The sequence below is a fragment of the Salmo salar genome, chromosome 06, assembly GCF_965601325.2.
Source record: "Salmo salar chromosome 06, fSalSal1, whole genome shotgun sequence".
NCBI lineage: Eukaryota > Metazoa > Chordata > Actinopteri > Salmoniformes > Salmonidae > Salmo > Salmo salar.
The window spans coordinates 39,606,861-39,627,568 of record NC_138296.1 but is presented as its reverse complement, the minus strand read 5'-3'; the positions used below and the strand labels follow the sequence as shown (position 1 = coordinate 39,627,568).

Below are 20,708 nucleotides of genomic sequence, written 5' to 3'. Positions count from 1 at the left end.
CCTCTTTCACATTGCAGCTGCACATAAACCTCACACCTGTTAAAACAGTCTGAATGGCAACTCTCAGTAGATATGAGGCAGAGTGTGAAAATCCCCACTGTATCGGTCAGTAAACATTCTGAGAGAGCAACTGGAGGGGGGGAGAGAGAGAGAGAGAGGCAGAGAGAGAATAAGAGAGGGAATTCAGGCCTGAACCGTCCCCCCTCTGGGTGGTTGAGGTAAATACCCAGGGGACCCTGCTCTGGGGCAAACTCAGACTCTGAGGTGCCTGAGAGGAGGAAGCTAGCACGCACAGTGCTAGCTGATAGCACTCTGCTCTACAGCAAACCTGAACACTAGAGGTGAGTGGGTGTGTGAGTGGGGACACCAGTTCTTCGAATAACCTTATGCCCATATAGAGCGTCACATGTTTTGTCTCCAATTGCCAGAAGGCCTATTGTTTCTAATGGAAATCTTCTTCTGCCTATCTCGATGCCCGATTGGTAAACAAAAATATACTTTGGCAATATCAAATCATATCAACACCGCTACTCAGACTACTACTGTAATAAGCATTCAAAGTCTAAGACTCAAAGTCTGATGTCCGAGAGGCAAAAAACAGTGTTTGTTGTTTGCAGTAACTTTTTTTGTTATTGTAACATCCCAAACAGACGTGGCAGTTTCACCTATTAAGGATTCCAGCTATAAATGAAAGGTTTTTGTTACTGTGGTTGATGGTAAGCAGCCAGACAGTTTTTCTGGGATTGGAGTGTGCTACGTACTTGACGTGGTCTGGAAGGACTGAGAGCGGAGGGGACGAACAGAAGGGACCGCCTTTGGGTCGATGTAGAAGTCTCCAACAGGCGCCACAGGAGACGAGCCTCGGAGCTGAGCAACGCTGCCCTCAGCAAAGTCTGGCCCAGAGAGACAAATAAACCTTTAAACAAGCGCAGATATACCAAAGTGACATTGATCATACCGTATTGATGTGTTTGTGGGGACTGATGACAAATCTATATGTGATGGACGTCACTGTGCTGCTTAGGTTACCAATTCAATTCAGTTGATTGATTGATTTTATTAGCCGGTTAAAAAAGTACATATACACACAGTACATACATTTACAAACATGACAGGGATAGCGCAATAAAGTCAGATAATTATTTCCATTATGGTCCCTAAAGTACAACATTACAGTTACAGACATAAAATGCCTATAGAAAGTCTACATCTCCCTTGGATTTCTTCACATTCTATTGTGTTACAAAGTGGGATTAAAATTGATTTTATTGTCATTTGTTGTCAACGATCTACACAAAATACTCTGGAATGCCAAAGTGGAAGAGAAATTCTAACATTTGTCAGATTCATGAAATATAAAACACTCATATACCTTGATTAGATAAGTATTCACTCCCCTGAGTGTTGCTACATGTTAGAAACACTTTTGGTAGTGATTACAGCTGTGAGTCTTCATGGGTAAGTCTCATAAGAGCTTTACACATGTAACAGTATAGCTTCCGTCCCTCTCCTCGCCCCTACAGTGAGGGAAAAAAGTATTTGATCCCCTGCTGATTTTGTACGTTTGCCCACTGACAAAGAAATGATCAGTCTATAATTTGAATGGTAGGTTTATTTGAACAGTGAGAGAAAGAATAACAACACAAAAATCCAGAAAAACGCATGTCAAAAATGTTATAAAATGATTTGCATTTTAATGAGGGAAATAAGTATTTGACCCCTCTGCAAAACATGACTTAGTACTTGGTGGCAAAACCCTTGTTGCCAATCACAGAGGTCAGACGTTTCTTGTAGTTGGCCACCAGGTTTGCACACATCTCAGGAGGGATTTTGTCCCACTCCTCTTTGCAGATCTTCTCCAAGTCATTAAGGTTTCGAGGCTGACGTTTGGCAACTCGAACCTTCAGCTCCCTCCACAGATTTTCTATGGGATTAAGGTCTGGAGACTGGCTAGGCCACTCCAGGACCTTAATGTGCTTCTTCTTGAGCCAGTCCATTGTTGCCTTGGCCGTGTGTTTTGGGTCATTGTCATGCTGGAATCCCATCCACGACCCATTTTCAATGCCCTGGCTGAGGGAAGGAGGTTCTCACCCAAGATTTGACGGTACATGGCCCTGTCCATCGTCCCTTTGATGCGGTGAAGTTGTCCTGTCCCCTTAACAGAAAAACACCCCCAAAGCATAATGTTTCCACCTCCATGTTTGACGGTGGGGATGGTATTCTTGGGGTCATAGGCAGCATTCCTCCTCCTCCAAACACGACGAGTTGAGTTGATGCCAAAGAGCTTCATTTTGGTCTCATCTGACCACAACACTTTCACCCAGTTGTCCTCTGAATCATTCAGGTGTTCATTGGCAAACTTCAGACGGGCCTGTATATGTGCTTTCTTGAGCAGGGGGACCTTGCGGGCGCTGCAGGATTTCAGTCCTTCACGGCGTAGTGTGTTACCAATTGTTTTCTTGGTGACTATGGTCCCAGCTGCCTTGAGATCATTGACAAGATCCTCCCGTGTAGTTCTGGGCTGATTCCTCACCGTTCTCATGATCATTGCAACTCCACGAGGTGAGATCTTGTATGGAGCCCCAGGCCGAGGGAGATTGACAGTTCTTTTGTGTTTCTTCCATTTGCGAATAATCGCACCAACTGTTGTCACCTTCTCACCAAGCTGCTTGGCGATGGTCTTGTAGCCCATTCCAGCCTTGTGTAGGTCTACAATCTTGTCCCTGACATCCTTGGGGAGCTCTTTGGTCTTGGCCATGGTGGAGAGTTTGGAATCTGATTGATTGATTGCTTCTGTGGACAGGTGTCTTTTTTACAGGTAACAAACTGCGGATAGGAGCACTCCCTTTAAGAGTGTGCTCCTAATCTCAGCTCGTTACCTGTATAAAAGACACCTGTGAGCCAGAAATCTTTCTGATTGAGAGGGGGTCAAATACTTATTTCCCTCATTAAAATGCAAATCGATTTATAACATTTTTGACATGGATTTTTTTTGTTATTCTGTCTCTCACTGTTCAAATAAACCTACCATTAAAATTATAGACTGATCATTTCTTTGTCAGTTGGCAAACGTACAAAATCAGCAGGGGATCAAATACTTTTTTCCCTCAGTACCTGGGCTCGAACCAGGGACCCTCTGCACACATCAACAACTGACACCCACGAAGCACAATTACCCATCGCTCCACAAAAGCCGCGGCCCTTGCAGAGCAAGGGGAACAACTACTTCAAGGTCTCAGAGTGACATCACCGATTGAAACGCTATTAGCGCGCACCCCACTAAGTAGCTAGCCATTTCACATCGGTTACACACACATGGATTGTGAAATATTTGCCAATTATTATTTTCAAAATTCTCCAAGCTCTGTCAAGGGTGTTGGGGATCATGGCTAGACGCAATGTTCAAGTCTTTGCATATATTTTAAAGCAGATCTTTCATCCTGAAAAACTCCCAAGTTTTTGCTGATGTCAAGCATACCATGTGATGATGCAGCCACCACCATACTTGAAAATAAGGAGGCAGTTACTCAGTGATGTGTTGTGTTGGATATGCCCCAAACATAAGGCTTTGCATTTAGGTCAAAAATTGTAGTCCTTCGCTGTTTTTTTGTTGTTGCAGTATTACTTTAGTGCCTCGTTGCATACATCTGCATGTTTTGGAATATTTGTATTCCTTTATATTTGTATCCTTTTCACTCTGTCATTTAGGTCATTATTGTAGAGTCACTACAATGTTGTTGATCCATCTTCAGTTTTCTCCCATCACAGCCATTGAACTGGAGCTAAAATCATCAATGTCTGATTTGTTATTGTTACCCATCTACCAATCACTGCCCTTCTTTATGAGGTGTTCGAAAAGCTCCCTGGTCTTCATAGTTGAATCTGTGGTTGAAATTCAATACTTTACTGAGGGACCTTACAGATGTTGTACATACGGGGGACAGAGGAATGGCTAGTCTAAACTAAGGGGGTAAATACTTATGCAACAAATGTATTTTAGCTATTAAACTTTTATTAATTTGTAAAAATTTGCAGAATTTTCTTTTCACTTTGACATTATGGAGTATTTTGTGTAGATCAATGACAAAAAAAATACAATTAAATCTATTTCAATCCCACTTTGTAACACAACAAAATGTGAAAGAAGTTCTAAGGGGTGCAGACTTTGAATAGGCACTATAGAAACATACATCTATACATATATTGCACACGCACACAGGGAATCTTCCTTACCGGGCAAAGACGAAGAGGAATGTGTCCGTTCCAGTCCATGCGCGTGTAAGTTTGGCTGAAATACAATCACCAAGCAAGTCAACCTATCAACCGTTAAAATCACTCCATGTGTCATATGCTGTCTTGCTGCAGAGGATTGCCATGCACTTGTTTTTGTTGTTAAGTTGTTATAAAGATCAGGGGCAAATAACCCAGGGCCTTGAAGTTGTTGTTCATTGTAAGTGGGACCAACAAGTGCACAACTTACAAAACAACAACTGACAAAACCAACCATCTGTCTCAGGGATGCATATCTCTGGTCCTTGAGTTCTACAGTCGCGCTGATTAGATTTTTCACCAGGCAGTTGATTGATGTTACTGATTAGCTGTAGAGTACAAATACCTCCTTTCCCAGGTAGAAATCAGTCCCACTGTTGAATTCAAGACAAAAATCAGGACTGTGGCCCTCAAGGACTGGAGGTGTGCACCACATACAGTTGAAGTCGGAAGTTTACATACACCTTAGCCAAATACATTTGAACTCAGTTTTTCACAATTCCTGACATTTAATCCTAGTAAAAATTCCCTGTCTTAGGTCAGTTAGGATCACCACTTTATTTTAAGAGTGTGAAATGTCAGAATAACAGTAGAGAGTGATTTATTTCAGCTTTTATTTCTTTCATCACATTCCCAGTGGGTCAGAAGTTTACATACACTCAATTAGTATTTCTTAGCATTGCCTTTAAATTGTTTAACTTGGGTCAAATGTTTTGTGTAGCCTTCCACAAGCTTCCCACAATAAGTTGAGTGAATTTTGGCCTATTCCTCCTGACAGAGCTGGTGTAACTGAGTCAGGTTTGTAGGCCTCCAGGCTCGCACACACTTTTTCAGTTCTGCCCACAAATTTTCTATAGGATTGAGGTCAGGGCTTTATGATGGCCACTCCAATACCTTGACTTTGTTGTCCTTAACCTCTAGAGGACCCCTTCGAGATAAAATCCCGTTAACGGGATTGGTTGGACAACAACCAGTGAGATAGCACAGCGCGAAATGTAAAAAAAAATAATCTGAAAATTAAAATTAAAGTATAATACGGCATTTTAAAGATACTCTACTTGTTAATCCAATCACATTGTCCGATTTCAAAAAGGCTTTACGGTGAAAGCAAAACATTAGATTATTTTAGGATAGCACCTTAGCAAAAAAAAGAAGCCATTTTCCAAGCACGGATAGCTGTCACAAAACCAGATATACAGCTAAAATTAAGCACTAACCTTTGGCAATCTTCATCAGATGACACTCCTAGGACATCATGTTAGACAATACATGCATTTTTTGTTCGATCAAGTTCATATTTATATCCAAAAACCCAATTTTTACATTGGTGCGTGACGTTCAGAAAATGTTTTCTCCCCATAACCTCCGGTGAATAGGCACATACATTTACAGAACTCCTAAACGTTGACAAAATGCATAACAATTATTTAAAGAATTAGAGATAATCTACTCCTTTATGCAACCACTTTGTCAGATTTCAAAATAACTTTATGGAAAAAGCACATTGTTCAATATTCTGAGTACAGAACTTAGCCTTCAATGCTAAGCTATACAGTTAGCCTACAACAATGGCGTCGACAAATCTCTAAAAATATGTTCGAAATATTTTCTTACCTTTGCTGATCTTCGGCGGAATGCACTCGGAAGGGCACCCACTTCCACAAGAAATGTTCATTAGTTCTGCAAAGTCCATAATTTATGTCCAAATACGTCCGTTTTGTTGACCCATCCAGAACACTTTACAATGCCATGTGGCGCTGTAGCAAATCCATAGACGAAATGGTCAAAAGTTCCATTACCGTTTGTAGAAACACGTCAAACGATGTTTACAATCAATCCTTTAGGGTATTTTTTTACGTAAAATTGCGATAATTTTACAACTGGGCAATAGGTATTCATCCCAGAAGAAAAATAAAAAACAACGAAGTCACGTCCATGCGCGTCATAAGACACCTGTCCTGAGACTGGCCAGTGATTGACTGAGCCACAATTTTCTGCCAGGTAACAGGTGACGGATGAAACCAGTTCCTAAAGATTGTTGACAGCCAATGGAAGAGTTAGGAGGTGCAACGTAAATCCTATGTCACTGTAGTTTTTCAAGGGATTCAAAAGAAAAACTACATTTCTAATTTCTCCCACTTCCTGATTCAAATTTTCTCAGGTTTTTGCCTGCCATATGAGTTCTGTTATACTCACAGACACAATTCAAACAGTTTTAGAAACTTCAGAGTGTTTTCTATCCAAATCTACTAATAATATGCATATTCTATTTTCTGGGCCAGAGTAGTAACCTGTTTAAATTGGGTACGTTTTTCATCCGGCCGTGAAAATACTGCCCCCTAGCCCCAACAGGTTTTAAGCCTCTTTGCCAAAACTTTGGAAGTATGCTTGGGGTCATTGTCCATTTGGAAGACCCATTTGCGACCAAGCTTTAACTTCCTGACTGATGTCTTGAGATGTTGCTTCAATATATCCACATATAATTTTCCTTTCTCATGTTGCCATCTATTTTGTGAAGTGCATCAGTCCCTCCTGTAGCAAAGCACCCCCACAACATGATGCTGCCACCCCCGTGCTTCACGGTTGGGATGGTGTTCTTCGGCTTGCAAGCCTCCCCATTTTTCCTCCAAACATAACGATGGTCATTATGGCCAAACAGTTCTATTTTTGTTTCATCAGACCAGAGGACATTTCTCCAAAAAGTACGATCTTTGTCCCCATGTGCAGTTGCAAACCGTAGTCTGGCTTTTTTATGGCGGTTTTGGAGCAGTAGCTTCTTCCTTGCCTTGCGGCCTTTCAGGTTATGTCGATATAGGACACGTTTTACTGTGGATATAGATACTTTTGTACCTGTTTCCTCCAGCATCTTCACAAGGTCCTTTGCTGTTGTTCTGGGATTGATTTGCACCTTTTGCACCAAAGTACGTTCATCTCTAGGAGACAGAATGCGTCTCCTTCCTGAGCAGTATGACGGCTGCGTGGTCCCATGGTGTTTATACTTGTGTACTATTGTTTGTACAGATGATTGTGGTACCTTCAGGCGTTTGGAAATTGCTCCCAAGGATGAACCAGACTTGTGGAGGTCTACAATTTTCTTTCTCATTTCTTTTGATTTTCCCATGAAGTCAAGCAAAGAGGCACTGAGTTTGAAGGTAGGCCTTGAAATACATCCACAGGTACACCTCCTATTGACTCAAATGATGTCAAATAGCCTATCAGAAGCTTCTAAAGCCATGACATCATTTTCTGTAATTTTTCAAGCTGTTTAAAGGCACAGTCAACTTTGTGTATGTAAACTTCTTACCCACTGGAATTGCGATACAGTGAATTATAAGTGAAATTATCTGTCTATAAACAATTGTAGGAAAAATTACTTGTGTCATGCACAAAGTAGATGTCCTAACTGACTTGCCAAAACTATATTTTGTTACAAGAAATTTGTGGAGTGGTTGAAAAACGAGTTTTAATGACTCCAACCTAAGCGTATGTAAACTTCCGACTTCAACTGTAAATATACTGCACAAAAATATAAATGCAACATGTAAAGTGTTGGTCCCATTTTCCATGAGCTGAAATAAAAGATCCCAGAAATGTTCCAAATGCACAAAAAGCTTATTTTTCTAAAATGTTGTGCACAAATTTGTTCATTTCCCTGTTAGTGAGCATTTCTCCTTTGCCAAGATTATCCATCCATCCACCTGACAGGTGTGGTCTATCAAGAAGCTGATTAAACAGCATGATCATTACACAGGTGCACCTTGTGCTGAGGACATTAAAAGGCCACTCTAAAATGTTCAGTTTGGTCACACAACACAATGCCACAGATGTCTCAAGTTTTGAGGGAGCATGCAGTTGGCATGCTGACAGCAGGAACGTCTAACAGAGCTGTTGCCAGAGAATTTAATGTTAATTTCTCTACCATAAGCCGCCTCCAACGTTGTTTTAGAGAATTTGGCTGTACAGCCAACCGGCCTCACAACCACAGACCACAAGTAACCACGCCAGCCCAGGACCGCCACATACGGCTTCTTCACCTGCGGGATCGTATGAGGAGGGGGAGGGAGGTGCTGAGGAGTATTTCTGTCTGTAACAAAGCCCTTTTTTGGGGAAAAAGTTATTCTGATTGGCTGGGACTGGCTCCCAAGTGGGTGGCCCTATGCCCCCCTAGGCCCACCCATGGCTGCACCCCTGCCCAGTCATGTGAAATCAATAGATTAGGTCCTAATGAATTTATTTCTATTGACTGATTTCCTTATATGAACCCAAATTCAGTAAAATCGTAGAAATTGTTGCATGTTGCGTTTATAGTTTTGTTCAGTATAGATGGTTGGTTTTGTAACGATTGTTGGTCCTACATAAGAAAATAAGACTTTTAAGGCTTAAGTTTTCATAAACCCTACATAGATGCTTCACAAATGATTGATAAGCAGGTTCTACTGGTGGTAATATTACAGGTTTTTAACACACTGTATTGTGTTGTGTTTGGTCTGTGTACCACATGCACATGTGGACCATGCCAACAATGGGCAGCAGCGGTGGTTAACCTGGCATCGTGGCACTGACCAATTATGTATATGTCTATGGCACTGACCTGCGAGGCGGACAGGGTGCCCACTTCGCTGAGGTAGGGGTAGAGCTGGTGGGCAGTGTCCCCCAGATTCAGGGGCTCACCCCTCCTCATCAGGGCCTCTGCACGCTTGATGATGTCACGCATGCGGTAGATGAAGCCCTCCTGCTCAGAGGGAAGGATGAATTCATTGTGGACCTGAGGGAGTTAAATCAATCAGTCAATCAATCCGTAAATGAATCATTCAATGAATAAAACAGATATGAGTGAAGGAACAGTTAGATTTGACAGATTTGACGATTGAGACAAACACGGACACAGATGGACAAAGTTAGGGAAGAAAGAGAGAAAGATTTTGAATGTGAGTAAACAATCATCTTTGCTTGTTGTTGTCAGGATTTCATAACAGACACCCACTTAGCTAGCCCTGAAACATGGCTGTAGACTCGTAGCCGCTATAGGAGTCTATAGCCATGTGTCAGGGCTACCACTTAGGCAGATGGCTATTGGAGCAGTGAGTCGATAGCTTTCATACACACTAGTTTTGAAACTAGTTTTGCAGGTACAATGCCAAGTGCATTGTACAGGTAACTGCCAAAATAAAGTGGAACATCAACATGAAGTGTCTTTCTATTTTATTTTACCTTTATTGTTACATGTTTTTCTCATTGAGATAACATCTCTTTTCCAAGAGAGACCTGGTCCAATAGTCTTAATAGGGTGTTGGGCCACCATGAGCCAGAACAGCTTCAATGCACCTTGGCATAGATTCAACAAGTGTTTGGAACTATATTGGAGGGATGCGAGACCATTCTTCCATAAGAAATTTCATCATTTGTTGATGGTAGTGGAAAACACTCTCGGGCACCGCTCCAGAATCTCCCATAAGTGTTCAATTGGGTTGAGATCTGGTGACTGAGACAGCCATGGCATATGGTTTATAGTGTTTTCATGCTCATCAAACTATTTGGTGACCACTCGTGCCCTGTGGATGGGGGCATTGTCATCCTATGGGGCATAGTCATGGTAGCCAAAATAATGGCCTGCCCAGGATTTTTGTAAATGACCCTAAGCATGATGGGATGTTAATTGCTTAATTAACTCAGGACCCACACCTGTGTGGAAGCACCTAATTTTAGTATATTTTGTATCCCTCATTTGAAGTGTTTCCATTATTTTGGCAGTTACCTGTATGTTGAGATGAGATGGACACAACAACATAATATACAGGACACCATATTCAGATGACAAGAGATAAAACAGTATCTAAGCAAGCCTAAATATCGTATATATTAAATGATAAAAAAATTGTCATTGGTAGATAAATTTGCTTATGAAACCTAAAAAAGGCATAATACAAGTAATTTCTCTTATTTCAATAAATGTTTCAAGATACATTATACTATTTCATATTAAGGTAAAATATCTTGGAAAATATCTTGAAATAAGATAAATTACTTGTATTAAGCCTTATATAGGTTAAAATAAGCAATCTGCCAATGACGTTAGATCATTTCGCTTGGCATGAATTATCACTCAATATAAGACATTTCGGCTTGTTTAGATTTCACTTTTTGCAGTGCACCAATACAAAATTGTTCTGTGGTCATTTTCAGCTTCTTTTAATCCCATCAACTCCATGATGTGAGCAACTGCTATGAAGTTTTAAGGATTAGAGAAATGTTACCCCATGACTGGGTCATATTCAATCAAAACAGTTAACCATGCGTTCCCAGGGCCAAGGCCAAACACCATTCTTTCCAAAACTGTGAGAGATCTTGCTGGAATCCATGGTCAGTTTCACTTTCTGACACAGTAAACACTATTTCATTGATTGGATAATTAGATGTTATATTTTCAAGGAGCAAGCACAGTGTTCTTCTGTGTTCTCTGGGAAGTTACAGTTCTGCTTGAAAAACGCCCGATGTTTTGTAACACTGGATGAGCTTAGTAGATAAGAATTAGTTGAGCTAAAGATACACGCACGCACGCACGCACGCACGCACGCACGCACGCACGCACGCACGCACACTGCACTCACCATGACAGCAGCAATGTCCTCCGGGTTGTCTCCGTCCAGGTCAAACTTAAAGGTCACCATCTTACTGTTGTGAGTCTGGAGCTGACATTCCACCACACGGTCCACTTTGTCAGATAACTGGAAGGACAGGAGAAAAACAAGTGTTTATCCACTCAGAACACGTAGCCACTTGACAAGACCAAGGATGACTTGGATTGCAATCCTCTTTCTATGTGATTAATTCATCAAATAAAATGTTATTTGTCACATACACATGGTTAGCAGATGTTAATGCGAGTGTAGCGAAATGCTTGTGCTTCTAGTTCCGACAATGCAGTAATATCCAACGAGTAATCTAACCTAACAATTTCACAACAATTACCTTATACACACAAGTGTAAAGGAATGAATAAGAATATGTACATAAAAAAAATATATAAATGAGTGATTGTATAGAACGGCATAGGCAAGATGCAGTGGATGGTATAGAGTACAGTATATACATATGAGATGAGTAATGTAGGATATGTAAACATATAAAAGTGGCATTGTTTAAAGTGGCTAGTGATACATTACATCAAGATGGCAAGATGCAGTAGATGGTATAGAGTACAGTATATACATATGAGATGAGTAATGTAGGGTATGTAAACATTATATGAAGTGGCATTGTTTAAAGTGGCTAGTGATACAATTATTACATACATTTTTCCATTATTAAAGTGGCTGGAGTTGAGTCAGTATGTTGGCAGCAGCCACTCAATGTTAGTGATGGCTGTTTAACAGTCTGATGGCCTTGAGATAGAAGCTGTTTTTCAGTCTCTCGGTCCCTGCTTTGATGCACCTGTACTGACCTCGCCTTCTGGATGATAGCGGGGTGAACAGGCAGTGGCTCGGGTGGTTGTTGTCCTTGATGATCTTTTTGGCCTTCCTGTGACATTGGGTGGTGTAGGTGTCCTGGAGGGCAGGTAGTTTGCCCCCGGTGATGCGTTGTGCAGACCTCACTACCCTCTGGAGAGCCTTACAGTTATGGGCGGAGCAGTTGCCGTACCAGGCGGTGATACAGCCCGACAGGATGCTCTCGATTGTGCATCTGTAAAAGTTTGAGTGTTTTTGGTGACAAGCCGAATTTCTTCAGCCTCCTGAGGTTTAAGAGGCGCTGCTGCGCCTTCTTCACCACGCTGTCTGTGTAGTTGGACCATTTCAGTTTGTCCGTGATGTGTACGCCGAGGAACTTAAAACTTTCTATCCTCTCCACTACTGTCCCGTCGATGTGGATAGGGGGGTGCTCCCTCTGCTGTTTCCTGAAGTCCACGATCATCTCCTTTGTTTTGTTGACGTTGAGTGTAAGGTTATTTTCCTGACACCACACTCCGAGGACCCGCACCTCCTCCCTATAGGCCGTCTCGTCGTTGTTGGTAATCAAGCCTACCTCTGTAGTGTCGTCTGCAAACTTGATGATTGAGTTGGAGGCGTGCATGGCCACGCAGTCGTGGGTGAACAGGGAGTACAGGAGAGGGCTGAGAACGCACCCTTGTGGGGCCCCAGTGTTAAGGATCAGCAGGGTGGAGATGTTGTTACCTACCCTCACCACCTGGGGGCGGCCCGTCAGGAAGTCCAGGACCCAGTTGCACAGGGCGGGGTCGAGACCCAGGGTCTGCAGGTTTCGGTAGCGGGCCGTGTCAGTGGCACTGTATTGTCCTCAAAGCGAGCAAAGAAGTTGTTTAGTCTGTCTGGGAGCAAGACATCCTGGTCCGCGACGGGGCTGGTTTTCCTTTTATAGTCCGTGATTGACTGTAGACCCTGCCACATACCTCTCGTGTCTGAGCCGTTGAATTGCGACTCTACTTTGTCTCTATACTGACGCTTAGCTTGTTTGATTGCCTTGCGGAGGGAATTGCTACACTGTTTGTATTCGGTCATGTTTCCGGTCACCTTGCTCTGATTAAAAGCAGTGGTTCGCACTTTCAGTTTTGAGCGAATGCTGCCATCAATCCACAGTTTCTGGTTTGGGAATGTTTTAATAGACGCTGTGGGTACGACATCGCCGATGCACCGCTCACCGACTCAGCGTATTCGTCAATGTTGTGGTTCGCCGCAATGCGGAACATATCCCAGTCCACGTGATCGAAGCAATCTTGAAGCGTGGAATCCGATTGGTCGGACCAGCGTTGAACAGACCTGAGCACAGGAGCTTCCTGTTTTAGTTTCTGTCTATAGGCTGGAAGCAACAAAATGGAGTCGTCGTCAGCTTTTCCGAAAGGAGGGCGGGGGAGGGCCTTATATGCGTCACGGAAGTTAGAATAACAATGATCTAGGGTTTTGCCAGCCCTGGTAGCACAATCGATATGCTGATAGAATTTAGGGAGCCTTGTTTTCAGATTAGCCTTGTTAAAATCCCCAGCTACAATAAATGCAGCCTCAGGATATGTGGTTTCCAGTTTACATAGAGTCAAATGAAGTTTGTTCAGGGCCATCTGCTTGGAGGGGATATATGCGGCTGTGATTATAATCGAAGAGAATTCTCTAGGTAGAACTGCTAACTGACAGACAGACAGACAGAGAGATAGAGAAACAGACAGGCAGACATTCCATACCCCAGTGATTCGTAAGCGTGAGCGGGCTCTCCTCCTGAAGAGCTTGGTACCGGTACGTTTGTTGGCACTCTTTTCTGATAGGCCCTCATTGCCATCACTCAAGCCTGATGTCACATCAGAGGCATAGCTGTGGGGATAATCAGGAAGTGGGTTGTTACAACTGCCCATGAGATGTAACACTGTCATTTTGTTATTGATAATACTAACTATTGCTATAAGAACACCTACACTACTACCACCACTACAAAAAATGTTGACTACTAGCACTTGCAGTACCAATACAACTACTACTACTGAAAGTACAACAACAACTACTACTAATGTCTACTTCTAGTCTTATTTTTACTACACAACTAATAATGAACTGGTTATTAATGAGGCTGTAGTGTATGACCAAACAAACCCTTGAGAGTCTTCTAACTCCTATTAAAAGGTTATGTCCATCCCACCCAGATCCCAGAAGGAAAAGCCTTTTAAGACCATTGACCTTCTCCCCCGACAGCATTATGGATTACAGTCAGAAAAGCACCTGAAGGGAAGGAAGTGCTCTGATGCCTCTTGCTCCACTCTCGCTCTAATTGCACACAGGAAATGGGGTAATTGGAGGATGAGGGCAGGGGGAGGATGGGTGAGAGAGAGAGTGTGTGTCTGTGTGAGTGTTAGGTGAGTCACATAGGAGAAAGGGAAACACACTCCAACGGAGCGTGTGTTAACTGCACGGATACCCATTAGACAGAGAAGTTGTCCATTCTACTTTAATTTATTTAATTTAACCTTTATTTAACTAGTTAAAATCAGCAAAGTGCTCATATAGTGGTTGTATACTTCTATAGTACATTTGAAATGTTTGTTCCTTTGTTGGGCCTTTGTTGTCTTGATTGCAACACTGCCATACACACATCACATTATACTTAGATACTGGCCATAAGGTGTGTGGGGCAGGTCTTTGCATTTCTTTATACCCTGAACAACACCCCCATCATGGAAGAGGGGTTCTACATGTGTTTGGGTTACCTGTCGACAGGAGAAGAGAAACCACTGGCATTTCCTGACTGGGGCATGGTAGTGTTGGATACAGCGATACTCTGGGGGAGGGACAGAGGGTCAAAATAGTCTGTTGAGGTAGGGTGCTAAAATTACACACTCATGGCTATTCTGGGTATTAATGGCTTATCCACTCATCACTCTAATCATAAACACATATCCCCGCTATATAACTGGTAGGGCCCAGAAACTTTCCTGGTAAGGTGTTGTGTAAGAGTCCTAACTTGATATAACACCTTTTATAAACTGGGTGGTTCGAGCCCTGAATGCTGATTGGCTGACAGCTGTGGTATATCAGACCGTATACCACGGGTATGACAAAAACATTTATTTTTACTGCTCTAATTACGTTGGTAACCAGTTTATAATAGCAATAAGGCACCTTGTGGTTTGTGATATATTGCTAATATACCACGGCTTGTATCCAGGCACGCCGCATTGCGCCGTGCGTAAGAACAGCCCTTAGCCGTGGTATATTGGCCATATACCACACCCCCCAGGCTTTATTGCTTAAATATAACAGTTATAAGAAGTCATGATAATTCATATTTAGACTAATGAGCTCTACAGCCATAGAAATGTAAACCTCAAGACCTTCATACAGGCTACCTACCGAGGGGAAGCGGAGAGCCGGGATTGGTGGAGCGTCAGGGGAAGGAGCCTTGATGGCCAGGGCCTCGATGCGAGGGATCTCCAGGGGCAACGGAACAGGAGTGATGGAGGAAGGGGCGGAGTTAACAGGAGGCTGGAGATGGGGATCCCCGGGATCCTGGAAGCCAGAGGAGCTCAGGTAGCCGTCCATCTCGCAGTCGGCTGCCATGGCGACATCATGGTTAAAGGAAGGGAAGTGGGAGGGAAGAGACAGACAAGCGTTAACATTAACATTCTTTATGTCATGTAACCCTGACTGTGTTCAACATATACTGCAGCGTAGCCTAGTGGTTAGAGCGTTGGACTAGTAACCGAAAGGTTGCAAGATCGAATCCCCGAGCTGACAAGGTACAAACCTGTCGTTCTGCCACTGTTCCTAGGCCCTCATTGAAAATAAGAATTTGTTCTTAACTGACTTGCCTAGTTAAATAAAGGTAAAATAAAATAAATAAATATACTGTAAAAGTTAAGTCTTGTCTGGAAATAATGTATACTCAATGTTTCTTGTTATTTGTTAATGAAAAAAAAATCCAAACATGTCCTGAGGGAGGGGTCCTTTTTGGGCTCCACTAACAGCCACCGTGAGGGACGGCTACATGGATTAGCAGGGCTCGAGGGTAACCACAACAAATGGACAGAGGCACAACTGCAAAAGATTAGCCTACTTAAGAGATATATAAAAAACACATGGGATCTACACAGGGCTATGTAGCACGTGCCCTAGGCAAACTTTGTTGAGCCAACAGTTTCCAATACACCCTCCACAGATACCCCTTTAGCTGTACAGATAAAAGGAAACACGTGGGCCCATGTACACACATACACACACACAGTGCAGCTATGATACTGTAATACCGAATCCAGGGCATGAGCATGTCAGCAATGAATGTTTGAAGCATGTTTTTGCTAAACCTTCCACATATATCAGCGAGTATGTGCCCCAGGTACTGATCTTGAAGGTTGTGTGAATAGGGTATTTGCGTTCTATATCTTGAAGGTTGTGTGAATAGGGTATTTGCGTTCTATATCTTGAAGGTTGTGTGAATAGGGTATTTGCGTTCTATATCTTGAAGGTTGTGTGAATAGGGTATTTGCGTTCTATATCTTGAAGGTTGTGTGAATAGGGTATTTGCGTTCTATATCTTGAAGGTTGTGTGAATAAGGTATTTGATATCTATATCTTGAAGGTTATGTGAATAGGGTATTTGATATCTATATCTTGAAGGTTATGTGAATAGGGTATCTGTATTCTATATCTTGTTTATGGTAAACTTGTGGACCATGCTTATCTATCTGTGTCATGCTTATAGGCCAGGCCAATGCACTTTATATGTTGTCTAGACATGAGAAGGCTCGACTGTACATGCCGTCTGTGGGCAAATGTGTAGCTTCAGGAGCTCAACTACGAAACGACACAAGGTTGGGATAAATGTGTCTGCTATATATGACCATGTGATTACAGTATAGTGCAGTGGTTCTCAAACCTCTCCTCGGATACCCCCAGCCGCTCCAGAGCTAGCAAACCTGATTCAACTTGTTAACGGATCATCAAGCCCTTGAATAGATGAATCAGTCGAGCTAGTTCACATCTGAGGGTCCCCGAAGGAGAGGTTTGAGAACCACTGGTATAGTGAGTGTATCCTCACACGTGGGAGAGGTGTAGCTGGCGTGTCTGATGTTGTAGTGCAGCCGCTGGTCTGCCTCCTGCTCCTCCGTCTCTGCTGTGAAGCTGGCGTTTATCCCCGAATCCACCGAGCCGTTAGCCATGGACATCACTGGCCCCGACACCGTCGGAGTGGGCGGAGTCTGGGCAGGGGGTGCTGAGACAGGGGCGGGGTTGGGCGGTTTAATGGGAAGGGCTATTTGAGGTTTGGGGGTGGGCGGTTCTGGCTCGGGGGCCAACTCTGGTTCTTCCTCAATGACAGTTTCCTGTTGTTGGCGCAAGGCCTCCTCGGCCATCCGACGCTGCTTCTCCCGCTGCCGCTTGATGGCGGTGGCGCGGTCCCGGATGGATTTGGCCACCAGCTTGTAGTCTGCCTCACAGACGAAGCCCAGCACCACCTAGGGGGAGGGGGGAGAGGATGAGGGAGAGGGAAGGAAAGGGGGTGGTGAGGGAGAAGGTTAGGGAGAGGGAGAGGGGGAGGGGGAGAGCAATCAGTGAACTTGACACTTGATATCCACAAAATGTGAAAGGGGTCCAGAAATCCATCAACAACCCACCATCTCCTGGGCCACCTCCTCGGGTACGTCCTTGTACAGTTCAAACAGGAACTCAATGGCGTTGTTGTCCTTGTACTTCCCATGCAGCTTCTTGGTGTCATCCATACGCAGCCACAGCTTCAGGCCAGACTTCACCGTGTCGTCCTCCTCTGCCAGCTCAACATGGACGCCATTGTTCTCCTTGAAGAAGGTGTGTTCCAGCAGGTCTTGGATGGTGTACCTGGAGAGGCCACTGTTTTCTTAGTTCTATAATCCATTGAATTGAATTTTACTGTATTTTCTCAGTATGTATGTCTGATTTTGTATGTTTGCCCACTTACAAAGAAATGATCAGTCTATAATTTTAATAGTAGGTTTATTTGAACAGTGAGAGACAGAATAACAACAAAAAAATCCAGAAAAACGCATGTCAAAAATGTTATAAAATGATTTGCATTTTAATGAGGGAAAGAAGTATTTGACCCCTCTGCAAAACATGACTTAGTACTTGGTGGCAAAACCCTTGTTGGCAATCACAGAGGTCAGACGTTTCTTGTAGTTGGCCACCAGGTTTGCACACATCTCAGGAGGGATTTTGTCCCACTCCTCTTTGCAGATCTTCTCCAAGTCATTAAGGTTTCGAGGCTGACGTTTGGCAACTCGAACCTTCAGCTCCCTCCACAGATTTTCTATGGGATTAAGGTCTGGAGACTGGCCAGGCCACTCCAGGACATTAATGTGCTTCTTCTTGAGCTACTCCTTTGTTGCCTTGGCCGTGTGTTTTGGGTCATTGTCATGCTGGAATACCCATCCACAACCTATTTTCAATGCCCTGGCTGAGGGAAGGAGGTTCCCACCCAAGATTTGACGGTACATGGTCCCGTCCATCGTCCCTTTGATGCGGTGAAGTTGTCCTGTCCCCTTAGCAGAAAAACACCCCCAAAGCATAATGTTTCCACCTCCATGTTTGATGGTGGAGATGGTGTTCTTGGGGTCATAGGCAGCATTCCTCCTCCTCCAAACACGGCGAGTTGAGTTGATGTCAAAGAGCTCCATTTTGGTCTCATCTGACCACAACAGTTTCACCAGTTGTCCTCTGAGTCATTCAGATGTTCATTGGCAAACTTCAGACGGGCCTGTATATGTATTCTTGAGCAGTGGGACCTTGCGGGCACTGCAGGATTTCAGTCCTTCACGGCGTAGTGTGTTACCAATTGTTTTCTTGGTGACTATGGTCCCAGCTGCCTTGAGATCATTGACAAGATCCTCCCGTGTAGTTCTGGGCTGATTCCTCACCGTTCTCATGATCATTGCAACTCCACGAGGTGAGATCTTGCATGGAGCCCCAGGCCGAGGGAGATTGACAGTTCTTTTGTGTTTCTTCCATTTGCGAATAATCGCACCAAATGTTGTCACCTTCTCACCAAGCAGCTTGGTGATGGTCTTGAGCCCATTCCAGCCTTGTGTAGGTCTACAATCTTGTCCCTGACATCCTTGGAGAGCTCTTTGGTCTTGGCCAGAAATCTGGGAGCCAGAAATCTTTCTGATTGAGAGGGGGTGAAATACTTATTTCCCTCATTAAAATGCAAATCAATTTATAATATTTTGACATGTGTTTTTCTGGATTTTTTGTTGTTATTCTGTCTCTCACTGTTCAAATAAACCTACCATTAAAATTATAGACGGATCCTTTCTTTGTCAGTGGTCAAACAGACAAAATCAGCAGGGGATCAAATACTTTTTTCCCCCACTGTAGCCAAAGGAGAGAGATGGATAGGTGTGAATGTAATGTGCCCCTATTTAACAACAGGTCAGGTATTATCTCATTGGAACTCCAGGGGGCCTGAAACCTGACAACATTTGAATTATGTATGTCTGAAGACGTTTCTCACTGTTATTTTTGGCTCATAACATCATTCTCTCAATGCTTTGAAAGAGAATGAGAAAATAGAAAAGCTAATCATAAAACCGTTTTCTTCAGGGCATTTACACAGTTGTTGGCTGAGACTGATACAATTTATTTTGTTTCAATGTCAGCGCCCTTAGATTAATGTTGGAGAGAGAGCTACAAAGAGTCTAGACAAACTAGCTTGACAGGTATAATATCCTTTGTCTAGGAGGAACAAACTGTCTGTCTTATGTTTGCACACATTAAGAATACACACACACACTTCAACCTAGACTCTATCCAACATTTGATACCACACCACCGCAGTGCCAGACTGAAAGCGGATGTCTGAGATAAGGTGAGTAAAGAGAATTCCTATCTGATTACTCTACCTCTGGTCTGTATTTATGCGGATGCATCCCTCTATGATCTCTTTCAACTCAGGGACTTTTACTTTGAAGAAGCTGTCCGGCTTAATTCCCTGTGAGGAGAAAGAAGGAGAGGGGAAAAGAAGAACTGTTAGATATGTCACCGATGTCAATCACTCCACCATTTGGGAGAGGAGAGGACTGACGCTGGCAGAAGGACCCCTGAAGCAGAGTATGTGAGCAAAGCGGAGTTGGAGCAGAGCAGGGAGTGGAGTGTGCCCAATTTGACTGGAGTGAGGAGCGAGATTTCCAAAGACTGGAGCTTCGGCCTTCGCGCCCGCTCCAATTTCGCTCCAGTAGAGCTCACTTCATGAGCTCAGGGCATGCCCGGCCCAGCATGCATTTGTAGTCTACTTGTGTGCTGCTATAACCCCTTGCTTTAGTTACTGTCATGGAGTTCCCTAAATATTTTAATAAAGAAACACACAGGTGCAAAAATCAAGGTGACTTACAAAGATGAGGACCAAGAGCAAGAGAGGGAGTGTGGTGATATAGTGTCCACAACTAAAGAATCATTGTGTAATATGAAAAGACAAATATCCCGAAAGCATGATGGTGTAGGCTACTTACTACGTGCATATGCCAAAAGAAAGGAATGAGGTGGATAGCAAATTAAGTGTCATTGTAGCAAGGTATTTATAAACAAAAAATCTGATCTCTTAAAAGATTCCTTCATTTTTGTTATATTAAGTATACAATAGGCCATAATTGATTTTGGCCCAATAGGCCTGGCATATTCCAACTTTCAAGGAGCTTTCTGTTTGAATTGGGTTATTTTGCCTAAAAACATCCCTTCCCAGCCTGGCAAGAGGGGCCAAAAGTGTGTTTAGCTTCCCCAGTGGCTCTGAAAGCTTGGAGAGAATATTATCTGCTGCTGGCCTGCTCTCCAGGCACCATGGAATGAGCCTGAAGCCACAGACTCTGTCGAAACTTGGGTTTCTAAAAATGAATTCAAAGGCACTGTAAACTGAGCCCAATAAGGCATTTTTTTATTTAATTCCAACTATAAACTGGGTGGTTCGAACTCTGAATGCTGATTGGCTGA

The 20,708-nt window shown here is 43.2% G+C and overlaps 1 protein-coding gene across 1 annotated transcript in view; it reads right to left on the bottom strand.

The window, feature by feature from the left end:
• LOC106607180 (serine/threonine-protein kinase WNK4) overlaps positions 1–20,708 on the bottom strand; it is a 79,219-nt gene that overhangs the window by 7,192 nt on the left and 51,319 nt on the right. The window contains exons 5-14 of the mRNA XM_014203865.3: positions 19,628–19,716; positions 17,369–17,588; positions 16,795–17,209; positions 15,111–15,310; positions 14,468–14,538; positions 13,454–13,580; positions 10,878–10,994; positions 8,861–9,034; positions 4,234–4,288; positions 762–893 (exon numbers count right to left, since the gene is read on the bottom strand). Of these exons, the coding sequence (XP_014059340.3) occupies positions 762–893; positions 4,234–4,288; positions 8,861–9,034; positions 10,878–10,994; positions 13,454–13,580; positions 14,468–14,538; positions 15,111–15,310; positions 16,795–17,209; positions 17,369–17,588; positions 19,628–19,716 (1,600 nt within the window). The remainder of the gene's footprint in view (positions 1–761; positions 894–4,233; positions 4,289–8,860; positions 9,035–10,877; positions 10,995–13,453; positions 13,581–14,467; positions 14,539–15,110; positions 15,311–16,794; positions 17,210–17,368; positions 17,589–19,627; positions 19,717–20,708) is intronic.